The sequence below is a fragment of the Ostrea edulis genome, chromosome 1, assembly GCF_947568905.1.
Source record: "Ostrea edulis chromosome 1, xbOstEdul1.1, whole genome shotgun sequence".
NCBI classification, from domain to species: Eukaryota; Metazoa; Mollusca; class Bivalvia; order Ostreida; family Ostreidae; genus Ostrea; species Ostrea edulis.
This window is the reverse complement of record NC_079164.1, coordinates 66,559,581-66,577,179: the sequence shown is the minus strand read 5'-3', so window position 1 is coordinate 66,577,179 and position 17,599 is coordinate 66,559,581. Positions and strand designations below refer to the sequence as shown.

General features: G+C 35.1%; 1 protein-coding gene across 1 annotated transcript; it reads left to right on the top strand.

The window, feature by feature from the left end:
* The first annotated feature begins 2,877 nt into the window (after positions 1-2,877).
* Positions 2,878-12,426, top strand: LOC125646852 (uncharacterized). The gene is made up of 5 exons (XM_056144111.1): positions 2,878-2,908; positions 6,327-6,339; positions 6,526-6,634; positions 9,652-9,777; positions 11,978-12,426. The coding sequence occupies exons 1-5, from the start codon at positions 2,878-2,880 to the stop codon at positions 12,200-12,202; spliced, it is 504 nt and encodes a 167-aa protein (XP_056000086.1). The 3' UTR covers positions 12,203-12,426.
* The last annotated feature ends 5,173 nt before the right edge of the window (positions 12,427-17,599 follow it).

The window sequence follows — 17,599 nt, the reverse complement described above, 5'->3', positions numbered from 1 at the left end:
TAACTGATAAACAATACATATTTGTAAAACATGTATGCCCACTACCTCCATTGAAATCAATATTTAAAAAAAGTGACCTGAAAACTAATACGAGTCATCTACTTAGGATTAATTAATTTGTCTATGCACTAGCCGTTCATTGTTGCGATCATCCAAGGCCTTCAGACGTTGGACGATAGGTCCTCTGCTCGTCTGATTTCAGTGAGAGCGGAGTTGCAGGAATGTCACCTGTGTTAATAGACTGCTTTAGTCGCAACAATGTTTCTTAAGCAACAAATAGTGGATCTGTATCCATATCTGGAATGAAATTTTCCGCTTTCCGGTATCGATGAGAATCTATCTGAAAGTGTCGAGGACGTCCGCGACATGAACTTCTGGGTGTCTTTAATGCATATGAAAGGCTTGTTTTTGGATCTGCCTCTAGAACAGTTTCGTGGGTCAGTCAGAGATTTTCCCTTTCAGTCTTAATTAATCCTGACAGAATCTCCTGACTGAAGTTTAGCTAATGGACTAGAATTATTATGGTCATCATAATTAGATAAATAACGTTCCTTGTACTGAAGTTCACAGAAGAAAACATCACGGCCGGTCCATCCATTCTGATTCTAGAGTTTCTGGTAGTTTGGAATAGTTGTACGAAATTTCCGTCCCATGGCATCATGTGTTCTGTTAGACATCGACCTGTCGCTTCTATTGGTGTGTTGCGGTAGGGTAGCAATGTCTTCAAAATGACACTGTGGAAATCTTGGCTCCGCTTTCTGTCTTTCGTTACATTGCCTAATCGGGATGTGGGGCTCGCGGCGGGTGTGGCCGGTCAACAGGGGATGCTTAGTCCTCCTGGGCACCTGATCGCACCTCTGGTGTGTCTAGGGGGTCCATGTTTCCCTTACTATCTATTTTGTATTGGTTATAGGATTTATGAGATTGATCACTGTTCGTTATCTTCACCTTTCATTGTGGGTGATGAAGAGTGGTAAATATCTGTGAGAATTTATAGTTTACGGAACATTCTTGAGTTATATAATTAAATGCTTCTGATATAAACTGTGTACCTTTTTTTGAAACGAGATCTTCAGGTATTCCCTATCGTTCAAACATGTTCTTCATTTTGCCAATTAAATGACACACTGTGATGGACTGAGGAAAAGCAATCTTGATGAAATAAGAGAAATGACTACCAAGAAGTGTTGTAATCTAATTCACACAGGTCTTCCGCAATTTTCTGTCATGGTCGACTAGGTAATGCAGTGTACTTCAGCAGTTCTCTTGGGTGAGATTAGCGGTGAGTTTGGCAAAATTCCCAGGGATTTATAATATTTGAAAATATCCTACACGATATCAGGCCACAAAACGAATCCCGAGCTCTTGTTCGGCATTTCGGAAGTCCAAGGTGTCCATCATGGATATTCAACACACTTTCATTTCTAAGTGAATCTGGAATAAGAATTCGATTTCTGAACACAGACAGTTCACCGCACGATACAAAATAGTCTCACAACTCCATTCTGGTGATCTAATTTATGTACATCTGCCATTCATGTCTTGTGTGGTTGAGTGCCTCCTGCGGGATGATGTCTCCAACTGTAGCTTGCTGTATTAGCTTTAGTAATATCTCTGATAGTGGACTCGAAGTCTCTAGTGAATCAGCATTTTGTTCGACCTCCTCTGTATCGCCTCATTCTGTTCTTGTCTTTTGATTGTACTTTTTCTAAGTGCATCAGGAAGTATGAGGTGTTTTCCTGGAATATGTTCTGCATGCAAGCTGTATCCTCATAGTCACGCGAGCATGCACTGACAGCATAAAGTAGCTTTGTCCAAGTCTTGGGTATTGATCAGAGAGACCAGCGGTTTGTGAGTTGCTTCTACTACGCAGCGCGAAAACTTTTCATATGTCTTAAGGTAGTACTCTACATCGTCATAATGGCTGACTTCCTTTAAAAACATGGATGAAAAAAATCGATAACAGCAATATTTGATTTTTCCTTTTCCATTTAAATACATAGCCGAGTAGCTCAGTAGGTTAGAATGCCGAGTGCTAAAACTGTAGGTCGCAGGTTCGAGTCCAGCAGGGGTTTTAAATATTTTTTTTCAGATTACCTTCTACTAAAACTGTATTTTTTGACAAAATAAAGTAAATTTGAAAATTTTCAATTTCAAAATATTGTTGTACATATCCTTAACTTTTCATCTACATCAAATTTCTCTGGTGTAGCATACCTCCTTAAGCGAAGCTAAGCACTTTTTTTAAAGGTAAGATAAGTAACTGCTCATGCAAAGTCTTGTTCTATTGGGGACAAGCATACTTAAAACTCCCCTAGAATGTTTTAATCATTATAATTAGAGGGATTGAGATCGTTTACGTAAGATGTTGTGTGTACATCTACACGTTAGAAAATTACTTACAAGTACACAAAAATGTGAGACAAGATTTATTATGAGTAAGCATGTAACACCCCTTTTCGAAGCGTTTGTAAATATAATAATATTTATTCAACATTTATCCAGTAAAATAAGAAGAAAGTATTTTTTGAAAAAAATATAGAATTAAAAAACATGAAGGTGTTTGAATTTTTAGGCATTAAAATTGTATTATATTACATTTTTCTCTTTGAGTTTCTCTTTTATTTAATCCAAACAGACTTCTGTTATAAAGTGAAAAATCATTTCTCTAACTTGCGGAAATGAGCTCAATGGGTTTTCATACAGATACATATAACAGAAGAATACTCAATGAATAAAACAATTAGTGGCCACTGAGCTATGAATTCATGTCAGGACTAACTTCCGGGTACATAATTATACTGTATTCTACGTCAGACCTGATTCGGAACGAAGGAACTAGACTGTGGGTTTTATTGAAGTATTCTAGATAACAAAATGTCGAATGGACGAAAATACGAAGTGAATGGTGAGTAAATCTGGTGATATAAAACGATATTCTAACTTTAAAATAAATAATTTCTATGTTAAAAACGATTCCGATGACCCAGTAGCTGAGCGTACATACATTCAATTTGTAGATTTATTTTCTAAACCGAAATGAAGGTAAATGAAAGTGAGAAATTTTAAGATTATTCAGAAAGGACGTCTTTCATAGAAAAGTTAATTCTTATTTTCGAAATGCTGCCCAGGAAGTTTCATTTTCTGTCACTGTGAGAGTATTTTGAATTTGTGCCAAATGACAGATAAAACTGTCTGTTTGAAAGATTTTGGGTGAACAATACATTTCAAAAACTCTGCATTTGTCGCCAAATCGTGAATAAGTTAATTCACAACACAGAAGTTGTGGTTTGGATATTATATTTAAAGGGTCTCAGCCTGATTTTTTCTGATTTCAACTTGATTAAATTATCTGATTTTCGAAAAAGGTTCAACATGCACTTTATGTCACGCAGGTGTTAACCCCCCCCCCCCCCCCCCACCCCCTCCCCCCCGAGAAAAGTATTCATGTATCGTCTGCAGATTGCCATTGTGATTAAGTCGTTCTAAACCCAGAGTTTATTTTCTGAAATTTTGATAATATAAGTGATGTAACCGATTCTAAAGATTAAATTTCTGCCTTATTCAAATTTTCGTTTATTTCTGAAGGTGTTACACGTCTCATGTTAATTTCCCTAAAGGTGATGCATGAAAGATCGAAAAAATTAAGTTATTCAAAGATATGATAAAACCAATTGGAACCTATGTCTTGATTCAATAATTTTTGAAAATAAGTTTAAAAGACGTGTATTGACAAAATTAGCCAAAATATTTTGAGTTTAAATCAAGCAATAAGCGATTTATATGATTTTTAGCGTCAAAATGGAGGGATAACCTCGGATTTCAGAAAAACTGCCTCCGTGAAACAAAATAAAAGCATGAACATGTTCTTCAAGTTTCCCACTAAAAAATTGTCGCTTTGAAATTTTGTTTCACGAGGGCAGTTTTTTGTAAATTTAAAAAAACCCGACTTCACTGATATTATTTTCAACGTCACCTGTACATTAATTTTCGTTAGTAATTTATGATCTACTGCGTGGTTCAGTGGGTAAGGTCGTCGACTCTTATATGTAAAGATGTTTTCTATTTTTAAAACGACAGGGTTCGTCTCCCTCACGAACAGATTTTTTTTCATATTACGTCTTCCATCTAGATTTTTTTCAAAATTGAAACACACTTTTAGTTTTTATAAATGTTTCATGTCGAATCTCTGTTTATTACCATATGCCGAGTTTGAAATAAGCTTCCAACCTGGACACTGTTTAGTTTGTGAATAGGACTCTCAACAAACACGCCGAATACAGCTTGTAATATCTGTGTTTTAAAAGTCAAGGCTGCTAACGAAAACTTGTATGTTTTTCTGAATGAAAGTTGTGACAAAGGCATGGTGCCTTTTCCAAAAATCCGTTGTGAACTATGCAAAGCTTCAGAAGAAAAACTTTAAGGTCAAACAAGGTAAATAACCGTTAACAGTTTGAGTTTACGTATGTATTTCAGTAGCAAATTGCTATGTTGAATCAATTTTTACAGGTGCATATACTTCGAATAATGTTGAACTTTATAAATGCATATTAAACTTCTCATATTTTGTTTTGTGGTCAGAGTAATGTACAGTTGCCAATTGTTGGTTGTAGAAAATAATACATACAGTGTACGAGTATAAGAGCTTCTGGACTGTAGTAGTATAGAATATTAAATATTTGATACATTCTAACATGTAGACCTAACCGTATACATTGTATCTAATACTCAGAAAAAAGAAGACAATTTAATTTTCACGATTTTAAAAATTATCTTCAGACTACATGTATAATATATTGACACATAAAATGTATTAGGCTTGTCCCTAGTACTGGGGAATCCTTCAGGTATTTAAATGGCAAATACGCAATGTGTGTAAATATGAATGAAGGTCAGTTCTACGTCATGAGTGCTGGCACGGAGCTCCGATTAGGGAAAATTCCCGCTTCGGTGCAGCACCCTCAAAGAGATGAAATTATCCAGCTCTTTGTAGAGTAGGTTCTATGCAGAATGATGTTAAATATTTGGTTGACCTGAGTTTCCACTAACATCATTGGTCCTCAGGATTTCTTGGATGTGGACCTTGGTATTTAGAAGGTTATATTCTTTATTTGATGTTATAACTAGATAAGAATGAATAGTTTCTGTCTTAATGAAAGGTGAAGATAACGAACAGTGATCAATCTCATAACTCCAATAAACAATGTGGAATCAAAGTAAATCGGTTTAATGCATTCTAATACTAAGTCATTGTGATCTTGAAATCACGCTCGCAGAAAAAAAAGATTATAGCTAGCTGCAAAAATGTAGCTCTTTGAGAAAATATTGGGACTGATCACGCAGGGATCTCTGATGTGTCCCAATATTTTGTCAGACAGCTACAGTTCTGTAGCTAGATTATATACCAGTCTCAACCGAACATAAATTATTCATATCCAGCTATAAGATTGCGCAACATTCTATAAAGTTCTTTTCCATTTACTAAAAATATAAATGCAACCAACACAAGACGATTGAAGGGAGCGGTGTGTGTGTATGTAGGGGTGGGAGTGGGGTGGGGGGTGGGGGGTATTGTGACTGAAATCCACGCAGTCGAATGATCAAATACAAACAACTATCTACAATTTTAGTAATTACCCGCTACATGAAAACTGGTCACACAGGTATTCATACTTGCCCTGAAAAAAAAAGAAAAAAACTTGTTTAAGAAAGAAGTCGTACTTCTTATTTTAGACTTTCTCAACCTGTAATAAATGCATTTCCATTCTACACAGGGGGAGTTATTAGATTTCATTGAGATCAAGATCCCTAGCGTTTGTTGCCACCCCTCCTCCAAATAAATGCTAATCAGATCACACATTTTCGTGTTATATCTAGTACACAGGTTCATGGTTGTTGTAGAGCGTAGCTTGATCTTTGAATCATGAGTGGAGTGTTTCGTTAATCCTTTTATTTTACGTTTTGTCGAGTATTTAGATCCGAGATGAACATTAAAAGGGATCAATGGCATGTAATAATTGAGAGTAGCATTGCGATTGAAAATGTTGACGAAATAGATGCATGAATTGTCTCTCGTCTAATTGTTTTAATTGTCTGGATACATCAATTGTCTCTCGTCTAATGGTTTTAATTGTCTGGATACATCAATTGTCTCTCGTCTAATTGTTTTAATTGTCTGGATACATCAATTGTCTCTCGTCTAATTGTTTTAATTGTCTGGATACATCAATTGTCTCTCGTCTAATTGTTTTAATTGTCTACATCAATTGTCTCTCGTCTAATTGTTTTAATTGTCTAAGTAGAACATGAATAATCTTACTTTTCAGGCAGTGATGTAAAGTATGGACAACTCCCTCAGTCTGACCGTAAGAATACACTTTTTGCAACCAAGTTAATCTGATATGATTTTGTCAAGATTCATCATTAAAAAAGTATGAAGTATCAGATGATGCATATTGATTTTCTCAGACTTCTAGTATATTGTAGACCCGGAAATTTTAAATGTATTTACATCTTGAATTTTAGCGGACAGTGCAGGATACAACCAACCCCTTGCCTATGGATCACACCTCCGGCCTTTGGGCAGCAGCCTATAACGAATGGATTTCCAATATCTAATTCCACGAATGTTGTCGTGAGTGAATAGTGGATATCAGCAAGTACCTTGAACAAGTCCGCGGTTATAATAGTGTTTGAAATTATAATTATAATTTACAAAACTTCAAATTACTCGCCCTTGATTACAGGTGGCGCACGATCCGTTAACGTCCAAGGCGTTTTTAACCTCAAGTTTAAGAGAGCGTCGGAAGGACACGTTTAGATTAGAAAGTTGTTGAATATTTAGTAATGATGGCGGATTACGGTTCGTAGAACCTCACTGCGCTTAGAGATGAACTTAGAAAACGCATTGCAAGACTCTCTGGGCGGAAAGGAAAGCACGTTGAGAGTTTCAGCTGCAACCGAATGTTCTCTGTCACGTCGATTAAATAAAGACATTCAATACACATTGAACGTTTTTCATTATAAACTTCATAATTAAGTTTACATGCTTAAACAGTAGTTTAGGTTGATTATATAATATACAATACATCAGAATTCTTTATAAGTTGTTGAACTACACATTTTAACAGCTTAATAATAGAGATTCAGAGATATATGGATATATTTAATAATTGATATTCTTAATCCTCGAGAGAGAGAGAGAGAGAGAGAGAGAGAGAGAGAGAGAGAGGGGGGGGTTCCGCATCTTATTGTTTTAAACATATGGTAAACAGTCCTTGCGATTAACTTTTTTATTAGTCCATATTATAAGGCAAGCGAGAGCATAAAAATTGGCAGGTCAAATAAATTTTACTACCCCATATGCTAGGTGTACAATAATGATTCAAAATTTCGAGTTTCTACATTTTAATTGAATATTACAATTTGGATTGCAATAAGACGGAAATTCGAGCTTTCTTTCAACTTCTAAATTCAAGTCTCCATCCATATACTATGATTGATATACTATGAGTTGGTTGTACTCTGCGTGAAAAGCTCGACTGTATCCTGCGTATAGGAATGGTTGTATCCAAATGACGTTTGTCCATGGTGTTGCAGGAAACTGATGTAGGCCTACATAATTTGGCCCGTGTTTACTTTCACGTATAAGGATTTATCATGTTTATATGTACCATGACAGTTCATGATATGAATGATTTAATACTAAAATACATCACTTAACAAATGTAGTACACTTTTCAATTTGAAGGTCAATTAATTTGAATGTTCATACTTCAGATTGAAATCGAAGTTACAAGTGAATATTGAAAAACGTAATGCAATGATTTTTAAAAAAAATAAAAAACCACAATGAACAATAGGACTATGTGTGGCTTTTATTATAAACACAACATTGTATGACAGTGAAATTTGTAATTTGCTTCACTTGGATAAATTTATAGCTTTATGAATTTCCATTTAATTTTGATAAAAAAAGATATGATTCAAATTTTATTTCTAAAAAATTCAGAAATATCTTAATCGCTTGAGATGCATTTTTCTTGTGGTTTACACCAACAGTTAAGATAGGCTAGGACTGTCCGTGGGTCAGTTGATAAACATGACATAACAACATAACTATGATAATGCAAACTTTGATAAGTTATGAAAGTTTGACAATATCATCTCATATTTTGATTAATTCCATACGTATTGACTATTGAAGAATCCAGACTCGTTTTCCCTGAAATTCAAACAATATTTTACAACACTTTTTGAATTATAACAAAATTAACAATGAAAGTAAAGTGTTCAAATTAATTTACAATCCAGTCATCAAAAACGAAAACAAGACCTAGGGATATTCACTGCCTTACAGTTACAGTCTGATTATAGCCACCCCTCCATTACAGTCGCGTCGTCGTACCGAGTGACGGCGGAAGGGGGGGGGGGCGCTGGTAGCAATCGCGTTCATTCATATTTTGACGACCTTGGTTAACTCTAAAATTGATTTTTAAATGACATCTGAAATATATTTTTGTACCATACTTCGTTTATATATTGACTCAAGTTTCCCCTGTTCGATTATAGATCTAGTCTAGTGGGTGGGGTGGGGGGGGGTGGGGGGTGGGGGAGTCATAGAATTATAAGATCATTGATCACTGTATCACTAAGGATAGATACAATTTCAGCATAAAACATTTTTGCAGAATATTACGATCTACAGAGCAAATGTTTAATCCCCCGTAAATACTTTCTGCAATAAAGTCGTCATCAGATATCTGTGTAGTCGGACGTGGACTGGACTGAAGACTGAAGTTTATAGCGCACAACGCTGAGTGGAACTTGAAACGATCGTTGTCCTGTCACATATGATGGCAATGAACCAATTGAATTTTTTAAAAGCTTCATATCTCGGGAATTCTACCCCCGCTCCCTATTTGCACAACAAAAAACTTACAATCTCTCATAAATCTTATGTACACCGGAAGTCAACAAGGACGTAAACGAGTCTTGCGCCACCTATGTTTGAAATAGGGGAAACAACTGAAAAATATTTGCAATTGTAGGAATATAGCATTTTAGTATAGAAAAGCTTTCGGTCTAATATGATTATGCATACCAGTGCATAGACAAAAAATCCTGTAATGGTGAAAAACGGGATGCGGATGGATAGGTGGTAAATGTATAATCTCTTCTCCCTTTCACCCTTTTTCTTCTCTCCTCCTCTCCTTCTTTCTCTCCTCATTCCCCAGACTAAGATTTTTAACTTGAAACAAAATGAATTTATAACTTCTTGCAAAAAGGAATTTATAAAAGTACTGAAAATGCCAAGACAATGTTGGTTTTCAGGAAATATATATTAGACAAACAAATATTGACATTCTACTCACTATGAAAAATGACAAATATTAATAATCTACATTGTTAATGATACACTGAGTGATCTATCTATCTATCTATCTATCTATCTATCTATCTATCTATCTATCTATTTATCTATCTATCGTATCTACCTATCGTTCTATCTGAGAGAGAGAGAGAGAGAGAGAGAGAGAGAGAGAGAGAGAGAGAGAGACCTTCACGATTTGTGCAATTGGGCTCAGAAATAATGCACTCTTGTAACATCAACACTATATTATTGACAAACGGGAAATATTTGTATTTTAGGCATCGAACAACGTAGCTACTCCTGTAGTAATCTACAGAGGGAGAGATTGGCTGGTTCCCGCCGTCTTATCCTGCTTGTTCTGTTTTTGGCCCGCCGGATTATGTGCCATTGTGGCAGCAGTCAACGTAAGGGTACTCATTTTTCTTGACAATCTCGACAATTTTGATTTTAATCCCCCAAAAGAGGAGTAGTATTTTGTTTTGTTGTATGATTTGCTTGTGTTTTTTGTTGCTGTTAGGAAACATTTATATAATTCATTTATTAACTTGCATTACTCAAACAATGTTGTACGCATAGGAATTACTACATGTATTTCATCAAATTTTGGAAGCGTCGGGACATCTAATTTAGGTAATTACAAGATAATAATCAAACTGATATACTGCATTGAGGTGTGTCACAAACCTAAACCGAGCATTCATTACATCATGAGATAAAATGGAGGAAGATTTTTTTCCGGCATAATTTTGTTTTGATCGACATCATAAAGTTTAAAGTTCACCTGATCATTTCTTTAAACAGCACAATCAATCGGACATTTTATGTGAAATGGGTTATGTCCTAGCTGAATAGTTTTCAGGTTCCAGGTGTCAATATAAACAAGCCATCGCATTTTTTAAATATTTGGCAGTTACAATATAGAACAAAATACATTGTTACAAGATGGCCGGAAGAATACATTATCGTGCTTATCCTTGAAGTTTTTAAAATTTGACTACGGAATGGTGGTTACATGTAAATACTAAGTCGAACTTGTGATAACCATTAGTAAAGTGACCTTTGTTAGGCGATACTTGAACCACTTTCAACATCATTTTAAATATTAAATGTATCTATTGCCTTATATATTGTTCTTAATCAAGAGAATAGCCGAAGAGATGTTTCCTTTAATAATCGTATTTATTATTTCTTCAGGATCGTTGTTTCAATGACAATAATAACAATGATTTTATTATTTGCTGATATCCATAGTAAGTAAGTAAGTAAGTAATTTTTATTTAAAGTCGGAACTATATACAGGTAACAATAAACATGAGCTAAGAGCTCTTTAGCCGACTATATAGCATAAAAAACACAAAGCACTAATGATATATAATTGCATGCATAGACATAAAAACAGAAATTTGAAATAAAACAGGACGCATACATGTATACAGACATCACAAGTCATGCATATATATACACAGAGACTAGCTATATTAAGATGCACATGTAGCACTGAAAACAGTTTGCAACACAAACATAAAAATATGGATATATACATAGACTAAATAAATATGCATACCTAAGAGACAGAGTAGAGTAAAAATAATACAGTTAATTTTGTACATGTAAGCTTAGAAGCATAGTTAGAATTTAGATCAAAACTCTAAGATTTAGGCAGGAAAGGCTGGAATCTGCATGAGCTGCATTTACAATTTAATTCCCCACACCAATTTTGAATATAATTTGAAAATAGATTATATGATGTAATATTTCTTGCTTCGTTTGGCAAAGAGTTCCAGAGCTTTGCTGCCTCATATCTAAAAGATTTAATCCCGTACCTGGTTGTTCTAGGTCTTGGTACTTCCGCTGTATTTGTATATCTAAAATTGTATGAATGGTTTTTTATAACAACTAGATCTTGTAAAAAAAAGTGGGGACATTTTGTTGCTAATTTTAAAAGTTTCTAAATCTATTGTTCGCATTCTTCTGGTTTATAGTGAAGGCAATTTAGATTGTTTTAATAAGTTTTCGTAAGTACTTTTATAGTCACCATAGATAAACCTCAGAGCTCTTTCTTGAATCTTTTCAATTTTGCGGGTGTTTTGTTCAGTGCAGAAGTGCAATGTCAACGGGCAATAACTAAAATTTGACATAATAAATGAGTGATATATGGTTAATTTACCTAATTTGCTAAGATGTTTGCCTATTCGTTTAAGAACATTTAATTGCCTTGCTGCCTTTTTACAAATATTGGTAATATGTGTGTTGAAAGAAAGTTTAAAATCAATTGTAATGCCCAACAATTTTATTTCTTCATCACATGAAATCCATGTGATTGAATTGATAGCAATGTAGACCATAAATGTTTTCCTGCATAAATGGGTTACAATTGTGCTGACGTACAAATATGCAATAATACATTTCATTATTTCTATTAGCAATAAACTTTTTAAAAATTACCTAGAATTTCTTTTTAAAAAGACACCTTGATGAAAACACATGCGCACAAAGAAATATTATATTTATAAAATTAAAAGATAAAGCTTAGTAATGATAAAACTACGTGTCGTCTTTTAAATGGTCATGCAATAGTCATTGCCAATGCTTATCTTGTTTTAGGCAAGAAGTCGTTATGAAGTCGGAGATCACGTCGGTGGACAATCTAGTGCCACGACGGCTAAGATTCTGACGCTGATCTCCTTTGGAGTCGGCCTGGTATATCTCATTTTGTTGGCTGTCATGTACTTCACTGTTTGGCGATTTGAAAAAGATCGCTTTGGCTTCACTACAAAAGACCCATTTGATATCTTTGAATTCACTACAAAGAATCCTTGGGACATCTAGCAAAAGAAATTGTGGACGAGAAAAGATCCCCCTTATGAATGTGTGATTTTTGAAAATGTACAATAGCTAACAAAGGATCTGTTTACCATTGTCGTCCAGCAGTATCAATTTGTAGTTGTGTTATGTGATTAATTCGACATGACAAGACAAGTCTTGTATTAGAAGCATTTTGTGTACCTTGACATACTCTCTTTCATTCTATGTATTCTGATGATGAATAAAGTTTCTTGTGTTGTAGAGTTGTAGTGGTTACTCGTGTTCGATTGGTAAACCCTCAAAGCTGTGTTGATATCAATGTCCATGGTCATCTGTACAATTCCTCATTATTCACTTTCATGTGATATGTAATGCAGCACAGGTAGCTGATAAACAAGACATGTTTGTGAAACACGTATGCCCTCTATCTCCATTGAAATCAATATTTAAAAAAACACCTTTGACCTGAAAACCAATACGAGTAATCTACTTAGGAATAATCAATTTGTCTATGCACTAGCTGTTCATTGGTGCGATCATCCAAGGCCTTCGGACGTCTGATTTCAGTGAGAGCAGAGTTACAGGAATATCACTCTCGTTTGTAAGCTGCTTTTGTCCTGACAATGTAAAACTTATACGGTACAAATTTTGATGCACCAGATGCGCATTTCGACAAATAATGTCTCTTCAGTAATGCTCAAGCAGAAATTTTGGAAATTCGAAATGACAAAAGACTTGTAAGAGCTAAAAGGAAAATTAAAGTGCCAAAACTGGAGCCAAATTCGTCCAAGTTTTGCATGAGGAAGATATAATCCTTAATTTTGAAATGTATTTCTAAATTTTATCCTAGCAATTAAATATATCCGTATTTTCAATCTAGTACCTTTAGTAACGACTGGTGGGTCTGTATGCGTGTCTGGAATTCCGCATGTGTTCGTGGTTTCTGTTATCGATCAGAATACACACATCTACCGAGCTTTTCCCTTTTCAGTCTTAATCCTGACAGAATATCCTTGCTTAAGTTCAGCTGATGGACCAGAATTATAACGGTGATCGTTCTTGGAGAAGATAGTTGTTTGGTTGTGAGTTTACTATCAGCAATGGAATTAATGGAATAAAACAAAGATGAGATGACCCTAAAATAACAATCACAACATATTAACATACAAACAACACATACACAATACTAAGACATCATATTTCAACAATAACAAAGACACAGAACATTCAATTAATAGAAATTAATGCTTAGGCCATTAATTTATAATTTACACTATTTCTGCGATTAAAATAAAATAATTAGATTAAGTCAATGATATATACAGTGCATACCGGTTTATGGAACTTAGTTAACCTCTATACAGTTGGTTTAAAACTGGGCTTTATATATTGACCTATTAAAATATTAATTATCACAATAGTCACAAACCCTTCGTATTCAAGGATGTATGAATAAAAACCGGCAGACCTTATATCAGTCTAGAACTTTCTCAGCTTCCTGGGAAGCATACAGTGCAAGCTGTCGTTACAGGCGCTAGAGCACTAACATTCTAACAATATCTTTCACTGTCTATAGCTAGGTAACCCTTTTACACTTGGGTGGAGTGAGGAAATTCATGTAAAGTGCCTTTCCCAAGGACACAACGTCGGTTACTTACAGTTAAAGATGTTGTATGGAACAACCCTAGTACCTTTAGATTTACTAAAATGTAGCAGTCACACCCATGTAAGACAAGCTACTGGTCTAGCAACCGCCAGGGTCTCCCATTGGTCGAAATACCAATAACCATCCAATATAAATATAAAACCAACAAAAGGTACCTGCTCACACCTAGGCTATTCAATACCTGGGACTTGGACTTATCCATTATAAGAAATAGGAGTGTTTAGGTTAACACTTCAGCAGTCAACAGCCAATCTGTATAACAATGGTAAAAAAAGGCATCAGAGAGGGCAAGAGATTTTTAGAGCGTGATTAAAATCGGATCCCTTTAGACACGCTGAATTTCTTGAAAAAGAGAGGGAGAGATAGAAAAAGAGAAAAGAAAACGGAGAACGGCCATCTGTCAAGTCTCTTCCTGAAAGGGATGCCAGGAAAATACACAGACAATGACGAGAAGAAAAAAGATGGCCGAAAAAGAGTAAAATCTTAGAACAATCTCAAAACCTCCTCACCATACCTTTATCTACTGTACAGGTTAAAAGCAACATACTACGAGGAAGAAGACGAATGAAGCGCATGAAAGTCTATCGGAAAAATGAAAAACTGGAAGAAGAATTGAAAAAAGCAAAGAAAGAAGCTGCTGTTAAGAATCGATGGCAACGATTATCAAAAAGATCAAAGCCAAATTAGGGCCAAACTGGTTTGCAGCTAAATATCCCTAAAGCAGAGCTAAAAACAAGTTCTACATACAGAACTAAAAACAAGTTCTACATACAGAACTAAAACCAAATTCTACATACAGAACTAAAACCAAGATCTACATACAGAACTAAAAACAAGTTCTACATGTACATACAGAACTAAAAACAAGTTCTACATACAGAACTAAAAACAAGTTCTACATACAGAATTAAAACCAAGATCTACATACAGAACTAAAAACAAGATCTAAATAGAGAACGTAACAATCCCCGAAATTGTCAGTAAGAAATTATTGTTCAACAATGCAGATGTTTCTGAAATAAAGAGAAGATGTTCGATGAAAAGTAAAAAAAAAAAAAAGAAGAAAGAAGTGAAGCGTATTCTGTCAAATATTTGTCTCAGGAAAGGTTCTGAAAAAAATATCGAGTAATGTCTAGATTCCGGAAGAAGATTAGGCGTGTCTACATGAAAACTAAGAAGAAATACCAACAAAGCAACCAAGCTCTGAAAAGAGGCAATACTAGCATAAGAAGACGTCAAACAGAAGGTTACGGAATTTCTTGAAGATCGATTGATTGTATATTGTTTAACTCGAAAGTGTTTCACTCATATGGAGGCGTCGCCATTGCCGGTGAAGTAATGCAAAATTCAGGCATATGCTCGGTGATAACGGCCTTTGAGCAGGGATGGATCTTTATTGTGTCACACCTGCTGTGACACGGGTTCTCGGTCTTGAAGACAGCAACAGTAAATCAATGCCTGGCAAAAAGGACACGATAACAAGATCCAAAACGATGCTAAAATAGATTACTATGTGACTCTCTTGTTAATTTGCACAAACAATTTCTTTCAAGTTACCCAGAAATGAAAATGTCATACCAATAATTTGTACATTAAAACCCTTTTACATTGTACAACCAAAATGCTCAGGTCGTGACACATGTTCATGTAAATTACATGAAAACATGAAATATATGTCAATTGGTTTGGCAGTGAATGAAATAGTTGAGTCGTGTGACTTGTGTGCAAGTGTATGTTGTAGCATGGATAAAAGAAGTGTATGTTGTAACATGGATAAAAGAAGTGTATGTTGTAGCATCGATAAAAGAAATGTATGTTGTAGCATGGACAAAAGAAGTGTATGTTAAAGCATAGATAAAAGAAGTGTGTGTACGAATATGGTGAGTGTTTAACGTGTAAAGATAGAGAGATTGAGTATCCTATGGATATTGAAGGAAAGGCAAATGCGCAGATAATAATTCCAAAGTCGTTAAACAAAACAGAAGAGAGAAAAACCAATGGTGAGATCCAAATCGATACTGTCCAAGGAGAAGGAAGTACTAACATTGCATCAGTTATCTCAAGAAGCAAACAGACTACTTAAAGGCAAGTTCTGTAGACAGGTATTCAACATCAGTCATCAATACACAGCCGTTAAAGAAATGAAATCAGCATTTGGCACAGATTGCATGGTACATGTAGATTTCTCAGAAAACTACGCTTGCAATCTAATAGACGAAGTTCAAGGTATGCACTTTGGGGCATTAGTTTCTCCACATACAGGTATAATTTATACAGAACCGGAAGCGAAGCCATTCTGTACACTATCATCAAGTACACGCCATGATGCTTCTGTGATTTGAGCTCATCTTAATTCAATCCTTACTCACATCAAACAAACGTATCCATAGATGACAGCAATTCACTTTTTAAGTGATGGCCCAACAACACAATATAGATCGAAGAACTTCTTGTTAAAAAAGTTAACCCATGAAAATTACGGTTTTCAGCATGCTACTTGGAACTTTTCAGAGTCGGGACATGGTAAAGGGGCCCCAGATGGTGTTAGCGTTACAGTAAAAAAGACGGCAGATAGATTACTTAGTCATGGAAGGGACATTTTGATTTGCAATGATCTCTACAAAGCAATTGTTTCAGAGGAAACAAATGTCGTGATGTACCAAATAAAACCCAATGCATTTCAAGAAATGGAACTGGTATTACCTGCCAATATTAAAACTAACCGGTACAATGACATTACACCAGGATAGGTCCAGTGCTCCCACTGGACCAGAATTCCCTTTCGCCACTTTTTCGGGGAGTGGCGCGGCACAAATAATCACATGCTTTACAATTATTTCCATCATATTATATATTATTTTATTCATTACACTTATTTTAGCATTTTGAATCAGTTACATTACTTAATCATATCCAGCTACCATACTTAAACATTTCTTTCTGAAATAATAAGAAGTTGATTTGTTTGATAAATTCTATTATGGAAATCAAAATTCAGATAATAAATCATATAAATATAAACTTCATGATGTTACACCCCTCAGTGAAAACATTGTGTACATTGGCCGAAATGCAGATGTCACAAAACATCAAGCCCAATTTAGAGTCGTATCTCAACCATTCCCTATTAAATTTCCGTTTTTGTATGGAAGATTTTGCAATTTGGAGAGAATCAGATGTTTGAGCAGGTGGGGTTAACTGTAAAGCCAAACATAGATATTTTTTAATTTTAGACTGACTAGGGTCAGAAGCTACAAGTTTAGTGTCAAAATAGAATGGGGTGCATAGTCTTATGAGATTAGCATTTTTATACTGTTGCGCACCGAACTTCAAAGAAAATTATTTATTAAAATTGCTATGTCCATATCAATGGTGACCGACCGCATTGTTTATGAAATATTCGAACTAAAATCAAACACATCAAAATCAAAATCTTGTAATCAACAAGTTTGGCCGCAAAAACAAACATATACACCATAATACGGCCAATTTAATTACCGGTCGGTTCTCTGGTTAAGAATTGACATTAATGTGGAGATGATAACACGATAATGAATACGACTTTAAATGTTAAACAATTGACCACAGCAGGGTAAACAGCTGTCCGATGTACTTTATTACATAATCACCGACTTTTTTGCAGCCATAAATTACCCGAGACTGTGACCAGCTCTGTGTGCACTGGAGCGACGCGAGATTTCCGGTCGCACGCGTTGACTGAATAAACAGATTTTGACTGCATAAACAAACAAGCG